Genomic DNA, 17,946 nt, shown 5'->3' with positions numbered 1-17,946 from the left:
GATTAATTTCACAGCTTTGGAGCAAGAACAGAGCACCACCGTCCAGTCCTGACATGTCTGGAAAGACGAGGGATGGGCAGCAGACAGGCAGATCACAAACTTCTTGAGGAGACATAAGGAGAGACCAAGGATTGGAGATATTGAGGAGCAGAACCATTCAAAGAGTTTTAAACTGGATCCTTGCAGCAAATGGAAGCTAATAGAGAGACAGAGGGAGAGGAGTAATGAGTAAAGAGAGGAACAGAGAATACCAGTCGAGCAGCTGCATTTTGGAGGAGTCAGAGAGATGATATTGCAGGTGAAGGAAGTCCCTCCAGGAGAGAGTTACAATAGTCCACCTCAGAGAGAACCAGTACCCGAACAAGCAGTTGCATGGCATAATTATTGAGAAAGAGTCAATTCCTCTGAATATTATGAAGAAGGAAATGACCGGTCTGTTTCACTGAAGATATATGTTCAATCAATGAAAGTGAGGAGTCCAGAGTTGCACCAAGATTCTTGACCATGACTGATGGTGAAAGGGTGATATCTTCCAAGGTGATGTTTAGAGACAAATCTGAAGAAGAATCAGAGGCTAAGTACAAGATGTCTAACTTTGAAAGGTTAAGTTTAAGGTGATCATTCATTCATGATGAGACTGCAGAATGTCATCTGGAGATCTTTCCTGAAACCTGTGTAGTGTAAGAGGGAAATGAAAGGAAAATTTGTGCACCATCAGCACAGAGGTGGTAGACGTAGCCATTAGAAGAAATGGCATTGCCTAAGGAACAAATGTAAAGAGATAAGAGAAGTTGACCTAATACCGATTCTTCAGGCAGACCTATAGAAAGATTCTATGGAGAAGACAAAACGTTTGACCAGGACACACAAAAAGATTGTTCTGAGAGGTAGGATCTGAACCAGTCCAAAGCAAACCCACTAATTCCAAGTTTATTAAGGGAAGAGATAAGCTGAAAGTGGTTAACCATATCGAAGGCTGATTAAAGGTCAAGGAAGTTAAAAACAGAGGAGAGAAAAGTAGCTCAAGCAGATCTAAGAGCATTAGTGAGTGAAAACAGTGCAGTTTCAATTCAGTGAACCTTGCAGAATGCATGCTTATATGGAACTAGTAAATCATTGTCAGATAAAAAATGAAAAGAGTTGTTTATGTACTATGCATTCTAGGGTCTTAGACAGGAATGACAGAAGAGAGACAGGACAATAGTTCTCAACGCTAGATGGGCTGAGAGAGAGATTTTCATGAGAACAGGGACTACATGAGACTTCTTGAAATCAGTAGGGAAGATAACAGGGGTCATTGAGGCATTGAAAAGAGAAGAGATGTAAAGGATCAAGGAAGGAGAGATGAACTGTAGACGGATTCTAGAGCACAGGTGGTGGGTCTGTGGTTACAGAGCAGGTCAGAACTGTCAAGAGTCATTTACAGCAGAGAAGTAGGAAAGAGAAGAAAGACACAGAGGGAACTCAGAGGATATTATTGCGAACTTGAACTCTTGGTTTTTGGGTACTGGTGACTTTGGAAGAGGAGAAGGAAGTAAAATCATTAGGAGAGAATGACAAAGATTTTAAAGTAGCAGGAAGACTTAAGTGAAACTTGAAGGTAGAGAAGAGATGGAGAGCATTTCTTTCAGAGGATGAAATTAAGTTTTGATAGAAGGATTTCTTTGCAGATAGCAGAGATGTAGAGAAGGAAAACAGAAAGGACTTATACTTATTCAGGAGGGACAAAAGTTTCTTCTTACACCAAGCACTTTCATCTGAGCTTAGTTCCCTGCAAACAAAATTGAAAGTAGGACATAGCCAGGACTGGGGAGGAATGATACGAGTAGGTCAACAGACAATTGGAAAGTGTCAGTCAAAAGAAGAAGATACAAAATAAAAGAGAGTACTTGTAGCAGAGTCTACCGAGAGCTGGGCAAAGAAATGGGGAGAAGGGAGTGCATATAAGATAGAACTAGAAAAGCAGAGATTTATTCACCCTGTGACATCTGGAAGTTAAGGTGGAAGAGAGGGAGAAGATAGAACAACAGAAAAGGAAATGAAAAAGTGGTCTGTGATATGCAAGGGAATGATGGATGGGGAAGGTGGAGAGGAAAGGTTGTATGTGAAAATACCAAAATATTAAATTGATTAAAGAGTTAAACACTTTAATAAATGATCATGCAATCTCATCATCTCCGCCTTGGAAAAGTAACACATAAAGATAAAATATAGAAAATTCCCTTACAGTTCAATACAGAAAACTTTCCTGTCAAGGTAAATCCAGTTGGAGCCTTAGAAAACTAACTATTCACAAAATCTAAAGAATATAGAAAGATGATTATACCTCTGCAATTACTAATGATAGAAATTGCTTAAATTCACTTAAAAAGTTTCCATATAATAAGCAAGTGTTAATGTAAATCAGGTTACACTTCAATAACATAACCTGCATGATCTAAAGGGTGCTTTGGGTGTTTTATTTACTCTGCATTGCCATATTTTCCCTGTGAAAGTGGAAATTAATTTTCGCAGATGATGGCATGTCACAGAGGATAACAAAAGGCAGATCTTTTGAATTTAGAACTGTAAGGAGATGCAGGACTGCACACTTAATACAGGCGGTGATTTATATCTTTAAGCAGCAGACTTCAGCCGAGATCAATGGAAATATTGAACAACACATCAGCATTCCAGCCATGTAAGCATTTTCCACGGCTGCTGCCATATCTGGCTGGAAGCCTCGAGGAGCCAGAGCCATTTTGAGGCAACAGGTGAGCCATCATTCCATTTGAAATAATAATGCATTTAAAAATAAAAGTCAGACAGGATGAATTGTATTAATTGTTTTATAAGGCATTCTGAGACATTCATTTGTTTTCTGCATTTTTTATCATTTTTGGCACATCTACAAACCTTCCATTTTCTTAACCTGTTTGATGTAATTCATGGTCATTGTTAGATTTTATCTTGGCAGCCCCAGATGCAATGCAAACAATAAAATTATAAGAGCTTATATTCTTATAACACAAGAAGACACCAGGCACAAGTTTTGCAGCACAGTACATGTTTATTATATGTGGCGAAACGCTTTTCCCTCACTTCCCACAGCAGCACGGTACAAAGCAACAAGCATAAGTAATACAGTACTTTTCTTCTTCTTCTTCTTCTCCCTTTCTCTCTTCTTCGCCTCCACTCCTCCTCCGGCAAGCTTTATCTACCTCCCTCCTTCCCTCCCAACTCCCATAGTAGTAGCAGCTGGCTCCTTTTATTCAAGTACCCAGGAGTACTACTGGGGTCACAACACTGTGGTCCAGAAGAACTTCTGGGTAAGGCAGAATCCCAACTAAGTAGGGCTCCACAGCCCCTGCAACACCCCCCTTGCAGCACCCCAGAACCCAACAGTGCTGTTCTGAACTCCCATAAAGCCCTGAAGGAATGAATCCGTGGCGCCGCAGCAACCCAGGGGTATAATGCCCTGACCACTCTCTTTCTCTCCCAGTCCTTCCATAACCCTTGTGTTCCGGCTGGGCAGGGTCCCAGGCCATCCATGGCATATATACAGTATGTATATATATTGTGAAAGCGTGCGTCCCGGACACAGACAGGCAGACACGTTTTCCTCCATCACCACGTTTATTTACACTAATCATACTATATACAAAAGTCACTATGCACCACACCAACAAACCCCCACAGTCACCCAACGTCCTGGCTCTTCCAACAGCCTTCCTTTCTTCTTCACACAACACTCAGGGCCTCTCCTTGCCGCCTCCTCTGACCTTGTCCACCTCCTCACCCGACTCCAGCCTTGATTGCCGGGCGGCGGCTCCTTAAATAGGCGGCTGATTGCGGGTCGCACCCAGCCACCTGTGACAATATATATATATATATAGTGACAAAACTGCTAGGGGGCATACCAGCCATCCAACCTGACTCATACAGATGCAGGAGGCACACTTATAAAATGTTTTTTATTTTTCTTCACCTCGTGGGAAACACCTTCCTCATTTCCCACAGGCACAAAACAGTCTCAAACACAAAGCACAAACACAATACTTTTCCTTCTCTCTCTCTTCTTTCTCCTCCACTTCTCCTCGGCAAGCTTTGTCTCCCTCCTCCCGACTCTGGCTCCTGGAGTAGTGGCTGCAGGCTCCTTTTATAATGCACCCGGAAGTGCTCTTTGCTTGATGACTCATTTCCAGCAGCACTTCTGGGTGTGACAGAAGGACTGCCCATAAATGCTCAGCAGCTCCTGCTGCAGCACCCCCTGGTGGCACCTGCAGATCCCAACAGGGCTGCACCAAACTTCAACTCCCATGAAGCCGTGGGGAAGTATGAGGCACCAGTGCAGCCCAGGAAGGGTTATATATATATATAATATATATACGAGTATATTGTCACACACACATGCTTCAGAGGCAGTCAACAAACTCTCTGGTGAGTAAAAGATCGCGAGACGAAGGGCTACAGAAGGGCACTAACCTCTCTCTCTCTTTTCCTGCAGAAACAAAGATGAGAAGTCCTTCCGTCCCTCCCGGATGACATCACATACGAGTCGAGACCATGATGTCACTTCCCCTTCTTAATTTCCTGTAGCCATCTTTAGTTCTGTATAAATACTCCTGTGTTTGCACTGTTTTTTTGTCGAATGTTTGGTTGGTCCCTATTTTGTGACAACATTATTTTGATCTGTCCTCTGGACATTATGCTGGGCGGTTCCCCAAAAATTTGAGTGACTGGCTGTCGTGTTTATTTATTCTAATATATTATATATATATATATATATATATATATATATATATATATATATATATATATATATATATAGTGGGGAACAGCCCGGACACAGACAGGTAGACATGTTGATTTCACCCACCACACGTTTATTTACAATATTTTCATCCATCGAAGTGCACAATACCCAGTTCCGCAGCACCAATCACCCCTCAAGTCCTTGGCCACAACACAATGCCTTCTCACAGTCTCTGGTCCGCCTCCACTCCTCTCCACCAAGCTTCGTCCACTTCCACCTGACTCTTGCCATTGACTGGAGGGAGGCGGCCCCTTTAATACACCCCGGATGGACTCCAGGTGCATCCTGAGGAGCTTCTGTAGCCACACCCCTGTGTGGCGGAAGCTCTGGCGGTGCATCCGGAAGTCCTCCGGGTGTCCCCAATCCTCTTTCCCCCAGCACTTCCAGGTGTGGCAGAAGTGCTGAGGTCCAGGGCTCCCAAGGCATCGGGGCGCCCCCTGGCGGTGACCACGGGCCCCTACAGGTTTGAGCTTCCAAGCTCTGTACCCGTGGCCCCCAAAGCAACCAGGGAGGATGCCCCCTTGTGTTCTGGAGGAGGCACAAGCCCTCCTCCTGTCCTCCTGGGCATCCCGGCCGGGCATGAACCCCAGCCAGGTACTACAATATATATATATATAGTGGAATACCGGTGCGTACAGCTCCACCAACCCAGATACAGACAGGCAGAGACATGAGTTTGCCACACAACACACGTTTTATTCACAGCTGAGAAGTGCTTTTCCTCGGTCTCCATAGCACTCCAAAGCACCAACACCAAAAGACAGTCCTTTTCCTTTCCTTCTTCTTCCTCTGCCTCTACTCCTCTCCCGGCAAGCTTCGCCCACTTGCTCCCAACTCTGGCTCGCCGGATGGAGTGAGGCGGCTCCTTTTATTCAGCATCTGGGAGTGTTCCAGGTGGTTTATTAGAATTACCTGGAATCACTCTCAGGTGTGGTTGAAATCCATTGAATAGCTCTGCAGCTTCCCTGGGCGGCCCCCACAGAACCCAACAAGGCTCCATCAAACTCCAGCTCCGAACATGCCCTGCGGGAATCTGTGGTGCCACAGCCGCCCATGAGGGCTGCCATCTAGCATCCCAGGGTAGGTATTGCCCTCAGCAATGCTCTCTCCCCCTGTCCTTCCATTTCATTGGCATCCCAACCAGATAATGGCTGAGGACGGACGCCCATCACAATATATATATATATATATATGTATATATATATATATATACATCCATCCATCCATTACTCAACCCGCTGAATCCGAACACAGGGTCACAGGGGTCTGCTGGAGCCAATCCCAGCCAACACAGGGCACAAGGCAGGAACCAATCCCGGGCAGGGTGCCAACCCACCGCAGTATATATATATATATATATATATATATATATATATATATATATAAAGTTACAGAAAATCTGGACTTGGGAGCAGATTTTTTCGGTTCAAAGCCAGCTCTAACCCCTTCCAACAAGAATTTATCTGGGTGAAGAGGGAAAAAACAGAAACAATAGTGAATGCTGTGAAAGCTTAATGAAAAACTTTCTGGTGCTAAGGAACTCCATCTCATCCATCATGGCTGGTCAAATGACACCATTCTCATCGGCTTGTCTGTTTAAATAACCCCCCACCCTAGTCTGGAAGGGTGGGGCTTATTCTGCTTGTTGTAGGGCAGGGCAAGGCCTCTTTTCCTGGGGACAGCTCAGTGCTACAGAGAAAGCAGGAGACAATATTAGCAGCACTGATCCATTTCTGTGATGCTGAAAAACATTCTTTAATACAAGCTAAGTATAAAAATATTACTTGTGTCGTGATATTTATTTTTGTATTTTTTTTTTGTGTGCGTGGTTGTTTTGTCACTGTTGTGTCTTTGATATGAAACTGTAAGCAGAACGACCTCTCCAACAGTATGATTCCCAGAACTGAGCCTGATCCATTCAGAAAGCTAACACTCCCTGCTGGATGCACTGCCAGCCAAGCCTTAATGAGTGCCTGCTATCATAATGAACATGTGAAATGCACACACATACTGAATCAGGTAAACATGGCATTTAGTTTCTAAACCACTTCTCATTGAGTATGCTGCTGAGTTTTAGCTTAGCAGGTTGGCTTTGACTTTTTAATGTAAACTCTCTGCGGTGGGTTGGCACCCTGCCCAGGATTGGTTCCCTGCCTTGTGCCCTGTGTTGGCTGGGATTGGCTCCAGCAGACCCCCGTGACCCTGTGTTTGGATTCAGCGGGTTGGAAAATGGATGGATGGATGGATGTAAACTCTAAACATTAATGAGGATTTCTCATTAACCAAAAACTGGACAGCAATATTTTCACAAAGAAAAACAATTGCTGATTAAAGGGAGAAGAAAGGGTTGGTTTGAAGGCAAGCAGCTGAATCCCTGCCAGAAGTGAATTGGCTTTGGCTTTTGTGGGTCACAAATTGGGACACAATGCTTAGGCCTGGGGGTTTGTGGAAAGGTGGGGGTGCATGATGTCCTCATCTTAAGACTTTCTGCGCAGCCCCTTATCAAATAAGCATTGTGAGCCAGAAGAGCGCTTTGTAGAATGATTGTTTTCTTTCCAGCCTTATGGGTTTGATTCAATATAATGTTTACTTATGATGCCCGAAGAATATAAAAAAAATGTGCCTTTATTTACTGGCTGATCTGTTCATGTGGATGACGACAAAAAGATGAGCATGCAGACTATTCCTTGAAAATTCTCTCCTGGAGATTTGTAATGCAGAACCTTAGAAGACACAAACGTGAAAAATTTAGCCCCACTTTACTCAACATCAGTAAAATGTAAAAAGGAAACCTGATCGAGCATCACTTTGCATTCCCCATTATCAAAGCAGTTTAGTCCAATTGAATATTACAAAGTTCAAAGTTCATCCCAGCTTTGTCGATGGTGAATACTCTGACATTTAGAACTAGGTAGTTACAAAATAGCTGCAAAATTTGGTCAGTCAGTCATTGTCCAACCCACTAGGACTAGGACCCAATACCACTGACCAACTCCACTTAGCCTTTTTATTTGGTTTCGAAAAAATTTTTGCATACTGGTAATGTTTGATGTTTAAAGTCTGATGAGCCACATGAGCCCTTGATTGGTGGTCTTCAAAATACCAGGATGCACCGCAGTCAGGAGCAAGTTAGTACTTTTACTTTTGTTTTAGTAAAGTATCCATCTCAGCAAGTTTGTTCTTTATCTTATTTCTAGATATTAGATATATGCTTTATGTAGATTTTTCTTTCCAGTCTTTCTCTGCAAGCACAGCGCATTGCCATTATGAGCTGTTTGAGAAGGATCATTTATGGTCCTGTTATGAATCCCGACAATATTTAAGGAAAAGAGATACACTAATGCTTGAGTTCTGCTTAATCATTCAGCTGGCTAGCATAGACTTTAGAACCTCAGCATTTCTGTGAATGGCATATTTCTGTATAATATACCTGTTTTATATTAATATAATAATTGTCCTATATTAGTATTGAAATGAATAATTTGAGAAATTACTGAAAATTTCAGAAATTCTGTCATCCTAGTTTGAGGCAATTTGTATGGTTTTTATAGCCAGACAGTGTGGCCACAAGGGGGAGTCACTGACCCAAATGAGAAGCTCCAGTTACAAGCACTGTGAGTCCAGTTTGAGTTCTGTCACAAAAAGTAGACACAAGAGTCATAAAAAGGTTTGGGGCAGCCACCCGTATAATATTTCCTGGCTGCAAATGTTTAAATTGCTAGCACTGATGTGCTCAGAACAGAGTCCAAAACAGAACTGACTAGGTTAGTCAAATATGGCGGCTTTAAAGGCCAGAAAAGGAAGTGTCCTCTTCCATAGGTTCAGACCAGACGTGACGTCATCAAAAGGGCCGGATCAGGAAGTCTCTTCAGTCGTGGGTTCTTCACCGGAAGTGGCGTCACTAGGGCCAGGCGGAATTTCCCGTGAACGGTCTGCAGGTCAAAAAAAGGTCAGTGCACTCCGCCTCCCCCTGGTCTGCCATGGAATTACTCTCATTTAGACCCGTTAGCTGCCTCCCATGCACACGTGTGTGACAGTTCCAAGGATGTTTTTATTTTAAAGAAAATACCTCTCAACAAACTTCTTTCTTTTACAATCAGTACAACCAGTCACTTCTCTCTCCTCTACACCTCCCAGGAAAGTTTTGCCCCTATGTTCTCGCAACAGCATCTTTCCAGGGAACATGGAGGGCTCCCTTTTAAACCTGACGTCTAGTCTTACTTTATTTTACCATCCCATCCAGGGAGAGGTTTGAATCACACCTGGTATGGGATACCAAACTAATTTTAATATCACTTCTAGTCTGCTGTCTTCACCATCACTTATTCCAATTCAGAGTTGTGGAGGGACACGCATGTGCACACTTATGCTATGGCCAATTTAGAGTTACCTATTAGTCTAACCTTCACGTTTTCAGCTGCAGTATACACACAAATCAAGGCCTGCGTTTTCTAGGTTTTCTGCACATTTAAAAGTTAATTACATTGTTGACATTTTGAAATGAAATGAATAAAGTCATAATTTTTACCATTTTGGTTTTCATGATTTACACTGTTCATGTGATCACATTGTCCTGCTTGTGCTACCATGTGACGCTACTTATAAATATGGCTGTGATCACATCTTCAGGGTATCTCTGTCATTATTAGTGGCTTGCAGCTTCAAAACAATCTGACCCTAGTGTCAGCTGATGATTTTCTATGAGGGTCCATTACGCACAAAAATATATGATTTATGGCCTGTTTGGCCCCTCATAATTGTCTGGTTTTGATTGATTCTTGATCGTTTTCTTGTATCTTTGCTTTTAATTAATCAGTTTCCTTTTACTTGTCAGTAATTTTTACCCTTACCCTCAAGTTTTGACTGTGATTATTGTCTCACATCAAGTCCTGGGGGGTATTTTCCGTACGTCGCTTAAATCATCCGAAATTAGATACCTCATCTTGGATGAGTTAATGCCAGTGAAACTCATCTGGGATAAGTCGGTTTTTCAAATGCAGCCGTGTATTAGATTAGTCTAGCTGGATCTAATCATCCGAGATGAATGCGCGCACCCGCGCTGAGTGAAAAGCCCATATATAGAAAACTTGATCAGCGAGTCTTTGATAGGCTGTAACAAAATAACGAAAGAACGGACGCATTTTTTTTTCACACAAGCGGAGCAAGACCTTTCATTTGAAGGACATGAAGAATTCCAAGATTTAATATGCACAAAGGGTAACACTGCAAAAGCAGCCCAAACCAGAAAAGACGGCTGACAAAAAGTGGCCGACAAATTAAACGCGTGTGCATTGTACTTACTGAAAGCAGCGTTTCATTTCCTATGTGTCAGATTAATTATTATTTAATATGTCATAATTCCAGATCAAACGTGAGCACAAGGAGAACATGGGAACAGGTTAAAGTGAAGTACAAGAATATACTTCAAACTGGTAAATATTGGTATATAACTATTTAAAGAATTGATGACATAAAGAATCATATATAATGTAAAGAACATTAATTTTAAAGCTAATAAGAAGGCAGACAAGCAAAAAACTCCATGCGGTCCAGACCTAACCCCTGCAGAAGAGTTGGCTCTCCAGTAAAATGCCCATCACCCTGTCTCTGAGGGCATTCCAGGGGGAAGCTCCTCCTCAGAACCAGTGGCAGGATGCAGTGGTCACTTCATTTCAGGTAAAGGATGGTCATTGCATATATTTGTCCTCCATGTGTGCTATAGGTATGTTCCATATAGCCCTCTTTTTTTGTTGGGTCAGTTGCAGGGAATGTCATATCCCTTGAACCTGTGTCTGACCAACGAGATATTGACGAAGGTCAAATATTTGATGAAGACACTGTGTCTGATTATTCATCAGGAGGAGAGGTATATTTTCCAAATAATGTTTGATCAAACTCCACTGTGATCAGTCCCATGTGCCCCAATCACATTTGGAAATCCTGGGTAATGAGAATGTTAGGCTGATTGTGAGATTCTTTATGGAACTGTTGGTGTTTTAGCCTGTGTATTACCTACCTGCAATGGCATGAAGCACCTCTTTTGTCTGCACACACAGGTGTCCAGGAAACACAATGAAAACCCGAGGGAAATCTTTTAGAGCCAAACAGACTTTACGAATTGCCTTGCAAACTGCACTTTTAGATAGATTTTCCGCATCGCCTACAGTATATAAAAAAAGTGCCGCTTGCAAAAAACCTCAAAGCAATGCATACTGTCTGTGTGGTTGTGAGAGCCCGACTTCGCCGAGTTTGACTTCGAATATAAGGTCCTAATAAATTTTTGAGGTACAATATTTCTCCTCAGCTAAAGCAGTATCTTTCGAAAAGAATTTCCTCCGGGAGCAATAAAGGATCTTGCCGATCACGCAAACCCCTCTCTATATGAAATTCTCTTCTTATAATTTGCGTACCGATATCAATTGGTTGCTCATTCATGAACGGCGAAGTCATGACTGAATGAATTCCACGCATGGGCACTGATTAAGTGTGTGAGCTAATCCTTGTTTACGTAGAACAAAGCTGCTCCGAGCAGGTTTGAGGATTAGGATGTGTTGCTATGACAACACATCCAGCAAGAGTTTCGAAAAACCGACAGATCCAGGATCAGGCCAAATCGTCAACAATTACATCCGGCTAAACGAGTAATCCACGTACGAAAAATACCCCCCTGGTCCTTTTGCTCATGGGAATCTTCAACACTTTCCATGTCATAACATTGGTAACATAGAAGAAAACTCACAGTATCTGAGGAGAACATGCAAACAGTACAAGCACAATAACCAGGTGAGGGATTTGAACGCAGGACACTGGATCTTTGAAGCAGCAGCATTTATCACTTGATCAACTACTGTATTACTAAAACGATGTTAAATTAAAACACATTGTAGGTTAAGCAAAGCTCATAAAGTAAAATAAAGGATTAAATTCACAAAGTGCAAAAACTTCCCTGTAACCCTGATATTCTGTATATGTATTTAATTATCTCTTTTTATGGCTCCAAAATCTGTACTAACCCCTACTTTCTCTGCTGTTCTTTTTACACTTTTCCATATTGTTGATCTGCGCCACCACCTCCTGAAAACACCGCGCAGTGCCTACAATGATGGATTGAAGGCCACAGGTCCACATGGCCATCATCATCAAATTCTTCCACATGAACCCTGAAAACCATGAGGACTGATTGAGATCATTTATGATGCAGAATGCCTAGAGGGAGCTGGGTGATCTCGTGGCCTTGGAACCCCTGCAGATTTTTTTTTCTCCAGCCGTCTGGAGTTTTTTTTTTGTTTTTTTCTGTTCTCCCTGGCAATTAGACCTTACTTTACTCTTTGTTAATTAGTATTGCCTAATTTTATTTTTATATTATTTCCTTCTTCATCTTGTAAAGTACTGTGGCCAGAAGCAACAGGGTCATGGTAGGCAAATTCTTAAGAGCATCGGGTGCAGCCTATTGGTTTTTTTTAAATATACCAAGGGATCTTTGATAGCCACCAAATTTTTCCGTCACTTCCCTGTGGCACTGGGATCCACAAACGGACCACAAGTTAAGCACCCCTTGCTGGATTTACCAACACCTCTTCCAACAGCAACCAAAGCTTTCCTGGTTGGCATCCCTTCCAAGTACTGGCTGGGCCCAAACATGCTTAGCTTCATTTGGATTACCTGTTCTGAAGTGTAGGTGGAATGGCTGCACTAAAAAAGTACAAAGTGGCTCTATTTTTTAATTACTCTTCACATATTATTTGGACTTTATTATTTATTTACTTATTATTTTAACATTGCATCCCTACCCAGATTTTTTTTCCTGCCTTGCTTCTAACTCTCCTAGGGCAGACTTCAGCTCCTGTGAACCTGAATGATATTGAAAGAGTTACAAAATGGAAGGGTAAATAAAATTACTAGAAAAATCATCCTGATAAGTACTTTAATCCCTTAAGGCACCTAATGAAACTCCAGGGAGTTGAGATTGATGGCCCTTTTATGCTCAGTAGCAGAGCGTCTGCTTTGAGTTCTGTCGTAAAGTGGCCAGTACAGTCCAAATGCCGCCTCCTTTCCCATGTGGGCTTTTGCCACTCTTTCTTTTGGCATCTCTCTTATTTGCCTGCCGTGACAGGATGACAGGTAATGCAATGGATTCACACCTTCTGAGACAGCTGGCTAAAATTAATTCCTCTTAAGTGCTTAGATGGCTTTCAAAGAGCAATGGATATTTCAAAGATTTCTGACTTGCAGAGGAAATAAATGAAGCGATGAAATGATGCAGTTTTGCTAACTCAGCCTGACTTCTCTCCGGCTTTTATAAATCATTGCTTGTCTGTTGCAATATTCCAATAAGTTATGGCCATCATCCATAGCGTTCATTAAGAAAAAGCTAATGTAGGCGCAAATTGGGCCAAAAAGAGTCTCCTAATCTCAGTGAGATTCACTTTCATTGGATTTAGGACAACTGTGGTTGCTGTATGCAGTACGGCCAGGTGGTCCCTCATCTTGTTCAGCAAATCACTCATTTAAAATGTGTAACCTAACATCTAGTCTACTTGTTTTTGAACCCATTTGTGCATGTAGGCTTGTGGAGGTAATATTTTTTAACATCCGGCGCCGCCGTGAGTGGCAGCCTTTTCAGCAGCTCCGTGTATGACTGTATATGTATGTGTACTTTTCTACTTTTATTTTTCTATTTTTATTTATTGATCACTCCTATTACTTTATTTTATGTGGATTCGTTCCCTGGACACACTTACTTTTACAACGTGGGCTTGGATTTTTACACGCTGAGACTCGCCTATTCAAGTACTCAACTTCGAGCGCTGAGAACAAATGCCAGTGCCGGTGTGGTTCCATATTTACCTGACGAGGTAATAAGGCAGTATCGTGGCAGCAGAGCCGGCACTAAGCTAAAAATGAAGCGGCTTGCGAGAAAGTGGCGTTTCAAGCCTTCGGTGCCTTCTGTGATTCTGGGGAATGTAAACTCAATCTCAAATAAGATCGACGAACTGGCTGCGCTGGTGAAAAATGTCAGGACCTACAGAGAATGCAGTTTGTTGTGTTTTTGCGAAACCTGGCTAAATAACATCATCCCAGATGCCAACGTGGAGCTACCCGGGTTTAGCACAGTTAGAGTGGACAGAGATGCAAGTACCTGTGGGAAGCACAAAGGAGGAGGACTCGCTCTCTATGTTAATACACGGTGGTGTAACTCTGGACACATTAACGTCAAAATCTCCACTTGCTGCAGGGATATCTAACTGTTGGCCGTAAGTTTACGTCCCTACTACTTGCCCAGAGAGTTTGGACACGTCATTGTTGTCATCGTGTACATACCTCCTCGGGCGACGAGGAGTCAGCGAGTGACATCATCCATTCTGCTGTTGCTAAGTTACAAACGCAGCACCCTGAGGCGCTTGTGCTAATCGTTGGAGACTTTAACCATGTGACGCTGGACAAAACATTACCTGCCTTCTCCCAGTATGTGGACTGTAACACCCGGGGAAATAAGACTATTGATTTACTGTATGCAAACGTTGAAGACGCATACAGCGCCACCCCGCTGCCTGTGCTTGGGAAAGCAGATCATAACCTGGTTCTGCTTCAGCCTCACTATAAACCAAAAGTGAGAGTCCTACCTGTAACCACACGATCATTCAGGAAGTGGACCCCGGAGGCTGAGAATACTCTGAGAGAACTTTTTGGGACTACAGACTGGGATATCCTGCAGGGATCTCATAATGAGAACATTGAGGAAGTTGTTGACTGCACTACTGACTACATCAACTTCTGTATGGACATTGTAGTTCCAGTAAGAACTGTACGCTGCTATGCTAACAACAAGCCATGGATTACAAGTGACATCAAGGGCCTTTTGAACCAGAAGAAAAGGGCTTTTAAAAACGGTGATCAGCATGAGCTCAAGCGCGTGCAGAAGGAACTCCGAGTCCAGCTCAGGGCGGCGAAGGAGCAGTACAGGAGAAAGCTGGAGCAGAAATTGCAGAATAACAGCATGAAGGAAGTGTGGGATGGGATGAAGATCATCACTGGCTGCAGCTCGAAGCGGGGTACCACCATTGAGAGAGACGTGAAGAGAGCAAACCAAATGAACAACTTCTTTAACAGGTTTGACCACCCTAACCCACTCTCACTCTCACCTCGGAGTACTGCACCCTCCACACATCCTTCTGCTGATACCAGCATAGGAAAGACATCCCCACCCATAATTACAACAGCGCAAGTGAGCAGAGAGCTGAGGAGACTTCGTGCCAGCAAAGCAGCACGTCCAGATGGAGTATCGCCACGACTGCTGAAGGTCTGTGCATCGGAGCTGGGGGGCCCTCTACAGCGCATCTTCAACCTGAGCCTGGAACAGGGGAAAGTCCCGAGGCTTTGGAAAACATCTTGTATCACCCCAATCCCAAAGGTATCACGTCCTTGTGAGCTGAATGACTTTCGGCTGTTGCTCTGACATCACATGTGATGAAGACCATGGAGAGGCTGCTGCTTCACCACCTTAGGCCACAGGTTCAACACGCCCTTGACCCTCTGCAGTTTGCATATCAGGAGAAGGTGGGAGCAGAGGATGCCATCATCTATATGCTACACCGATCCCCTCTCTCACTTGGACAGAGGTAGTGGTGCTGTAAGAATTATGTTTCTAGACTTCTCTAGCGCCTTCAACACATCCAACCTCTGCTCCTTAGGGACAAGCTGACAGAGATGGGATTAGATTCATACCTAGTGGCATGGATCGTGGACTATCTTAAAGACAGACCTCAGTATGTGCGTCTTGGGAACTGCACGTCTGACATTGTGGTCAGCAACACAGGAGCGCCACAGGGGACTGTACTTTCTCCGGTCCTGTTCAGCCTATATACATCGGACTTCCAATACAACTCGGAGTCCTGCCATGTGCAAAAGTTCGCTGATGACACTGCTATCGTGGGCTGCATCAGGAATGGGCTGGAGGAGGAGTGTAGGGACCTAATCAATGACTTTGTTAAATGGTGCGACTCAAACCACCTACACCTGAACACCAGCAAAACCAAAGAGCTGGTAGTGGATTTTAGGAGGCCCAGACCCCTCATAGACCCAGTGATCATCAAAGGTGACTGTGTGCAGATGGTGCAGACTTATAAATATCTGGGAGTGCAGCTGGATGATAAATTAGACTGGACTGCCAATACTGATGCGCTGTGCAAGAAAGGACAGAGCCGGTTATACTACCTTAGAAGGCTGGCGTCCTTCAACATCTGCAATAAGATGCTGCAGATGTTCTATCAGACAGTTGTGGCGAGCGCCCTCTTCTACGCAGTGGTGTGCTGGGGAGGCAGCATTAAGAGGAAAGACGCCTCACGTCTGGACAAACTGGTGAGGAAGGCAAGCTCTATTGTTGGCATGGAGCTGGACAGTTTAACATCTGTGGCAGAGCGAAGGGCGCTCAGCAGGCTCCTATCAATTATGGAGAATCCACTGCATCCACTTAATAGTATCATCTCCAGACAGATGAGCAGCTTCAGCGACAGACTGCTGTCACTGTCCTGCTCCACTGACAGATTGAGGAGATCGTTTCTCCCCCAAACTATGCGACTCTTTAATTCCACCCGGGGGCGTAAACGTTAACATTCAACATTATACATAGTTATTGTCTGTTTTTCACCTGCATTGTTATCATTCTTTAATTTAATATTTATTGTATCAGTATGCTGCTGCTGAAGAATGTGAATTTCCCTTTGGGATTAATAAAGTATCTATCTATCTATCTATCTATCTATCTATCTATCTATCTATCTATCTATCTATCTATCTATCTATCTATCTATCTATCTAATTTGGCTTTAAATCTTTAGTAATATAAAAGGTGTGTACAACACAATATGTGCAAATCCTTCTTCAATCAGATTTCATTTTCCGCCTTACAGTTATTGTGCCTCCTATTGGCACTGCTCCATACCCAGGGTTTATGGTGCCAAACAACAGCAGTATAACAATTTAACTTCACTTCCCCAAAAAACAAAATAAGCACAACCACTGTTAGCCATCCCATACAAGTGCCAGGATAATCTGCTGCAGAGGCGTCTGGCCTGTATTCATCATGCCCGCCCTGTGCCGCCTACTTACAACTTGTTCTCTCACATACTTTTCCTCCTGCCTGTTTGTCTTTTTCTGGCATGTGATCCCATCCTGGGGTCTTTTCCAAGGTCGACACAGAAGCCAAAGCTTGGCACTGTAGACACCTGGTAGAGCTGGCAGTACGCCCCTGATTTTCATCTGTGCTTAAAGTGCCAGTAGGCTTTGGATGGGCCTCATCTGACTGTCCTTTTGCTTGCATTGGTATTCATGATTCACTAGATGAGGCAGGGAGAAACATGTGACTGGCACAGAGTTTCATGTGGGCAGAATGACTGTCGTTTCATTCTCCCGGTTCAAGGTTCACGTAAAGTGCATTCATTGGCTTGAGATACCCACCAAAAAGACTAGATGGATGGATGGATGGGTCTGTTCATCTGAGGCTAGTAAATAGACTGACTTGTGATATACTGCAGAAGGCTGCTGATATTTATTCTTTTTATATCTACAACAACTTAAATGGCTTCTGATGAAATGTTATTTAGTGCTGTTTTAATATATACTGTATACTTTATATACTGTAACTGTTTTACTCATTTTGATGTCTAGTTATGCAAGCCCCCTAGACCTGAAAAACACTCATATTTAGGGCTATTTTTTGACCATATTTTGAGCAAGAAATGACACATTTTTGATAAAGAACAAACCAATAGGTATCTTTGGCAAAAATAATCCATATACATGCTACATCAACTGACCCTAGGGGTTCACCCCCTAATGGGATACACGAGGTCAAAGTTATTTTTTTTTCACAAAACTCTGAAAAATGGAGATCCGTAATATAGGCATGTGGGATGTGATTTGATGCTGTTTCAAAGCTGCTGATCAAGAATATGATAATATTTTATCTGTGATCTAAACTCTTTAAGAGCTACTAGCAGGAGATTAAAAGTGACAAATTTCAAATACAGGCATGTGAGGTATTGTTTTATATTATTTCAAGGTCAGTGATTATGAATATGATGTTATTTTGATTTATGATCCTTTACTAGGGATCTAGCCATCTATGTACTTCTATCAGAGTGAAAAATTAC

General features: G+C 42.9%; 1 protein-coding gene across 1 annotated transcript in view; it reads right to left on the bottom strand.

Annotated features, from left to right (window-relative positions):
• LOC127529315 (uncharacterized) overlaps positions 1–17,114 on the bottom strand; it is a 95,282-nt gene extending 78,168 nt beyond the window's left edge. The window contains 1 exon segment of the mRNA XM_051932427.1: positions 16,923–17,114. Within this exon segment, the coding sequence (XP_051788387.1) occupies positions 16,923–17,114 (192 nt within the window).
• Between the last annotated feature and the right edge of the window lie 832 nt (positions 17,115–17,946).

Source organism: Erpetoichthys calabaricus, chromosome 10 (assembly GCF_900747795.2).
Source record: "Erpetoichthys calabaricus chromosome 10, fErpCal1.3, whole genome shotgun sequence".
Classification (NCBI taxonomy): Eukaryota; Metazoa; Chordata; class Cladistia; order Polypteriformes; family Polypteridae; genus Erpetoichthys; species Erpetoichthys calabaricus.
Note: the sequence above shows the minus strand (reverse complement) of the source record. Positions and strands in the feature narration are given on the sequence as shown.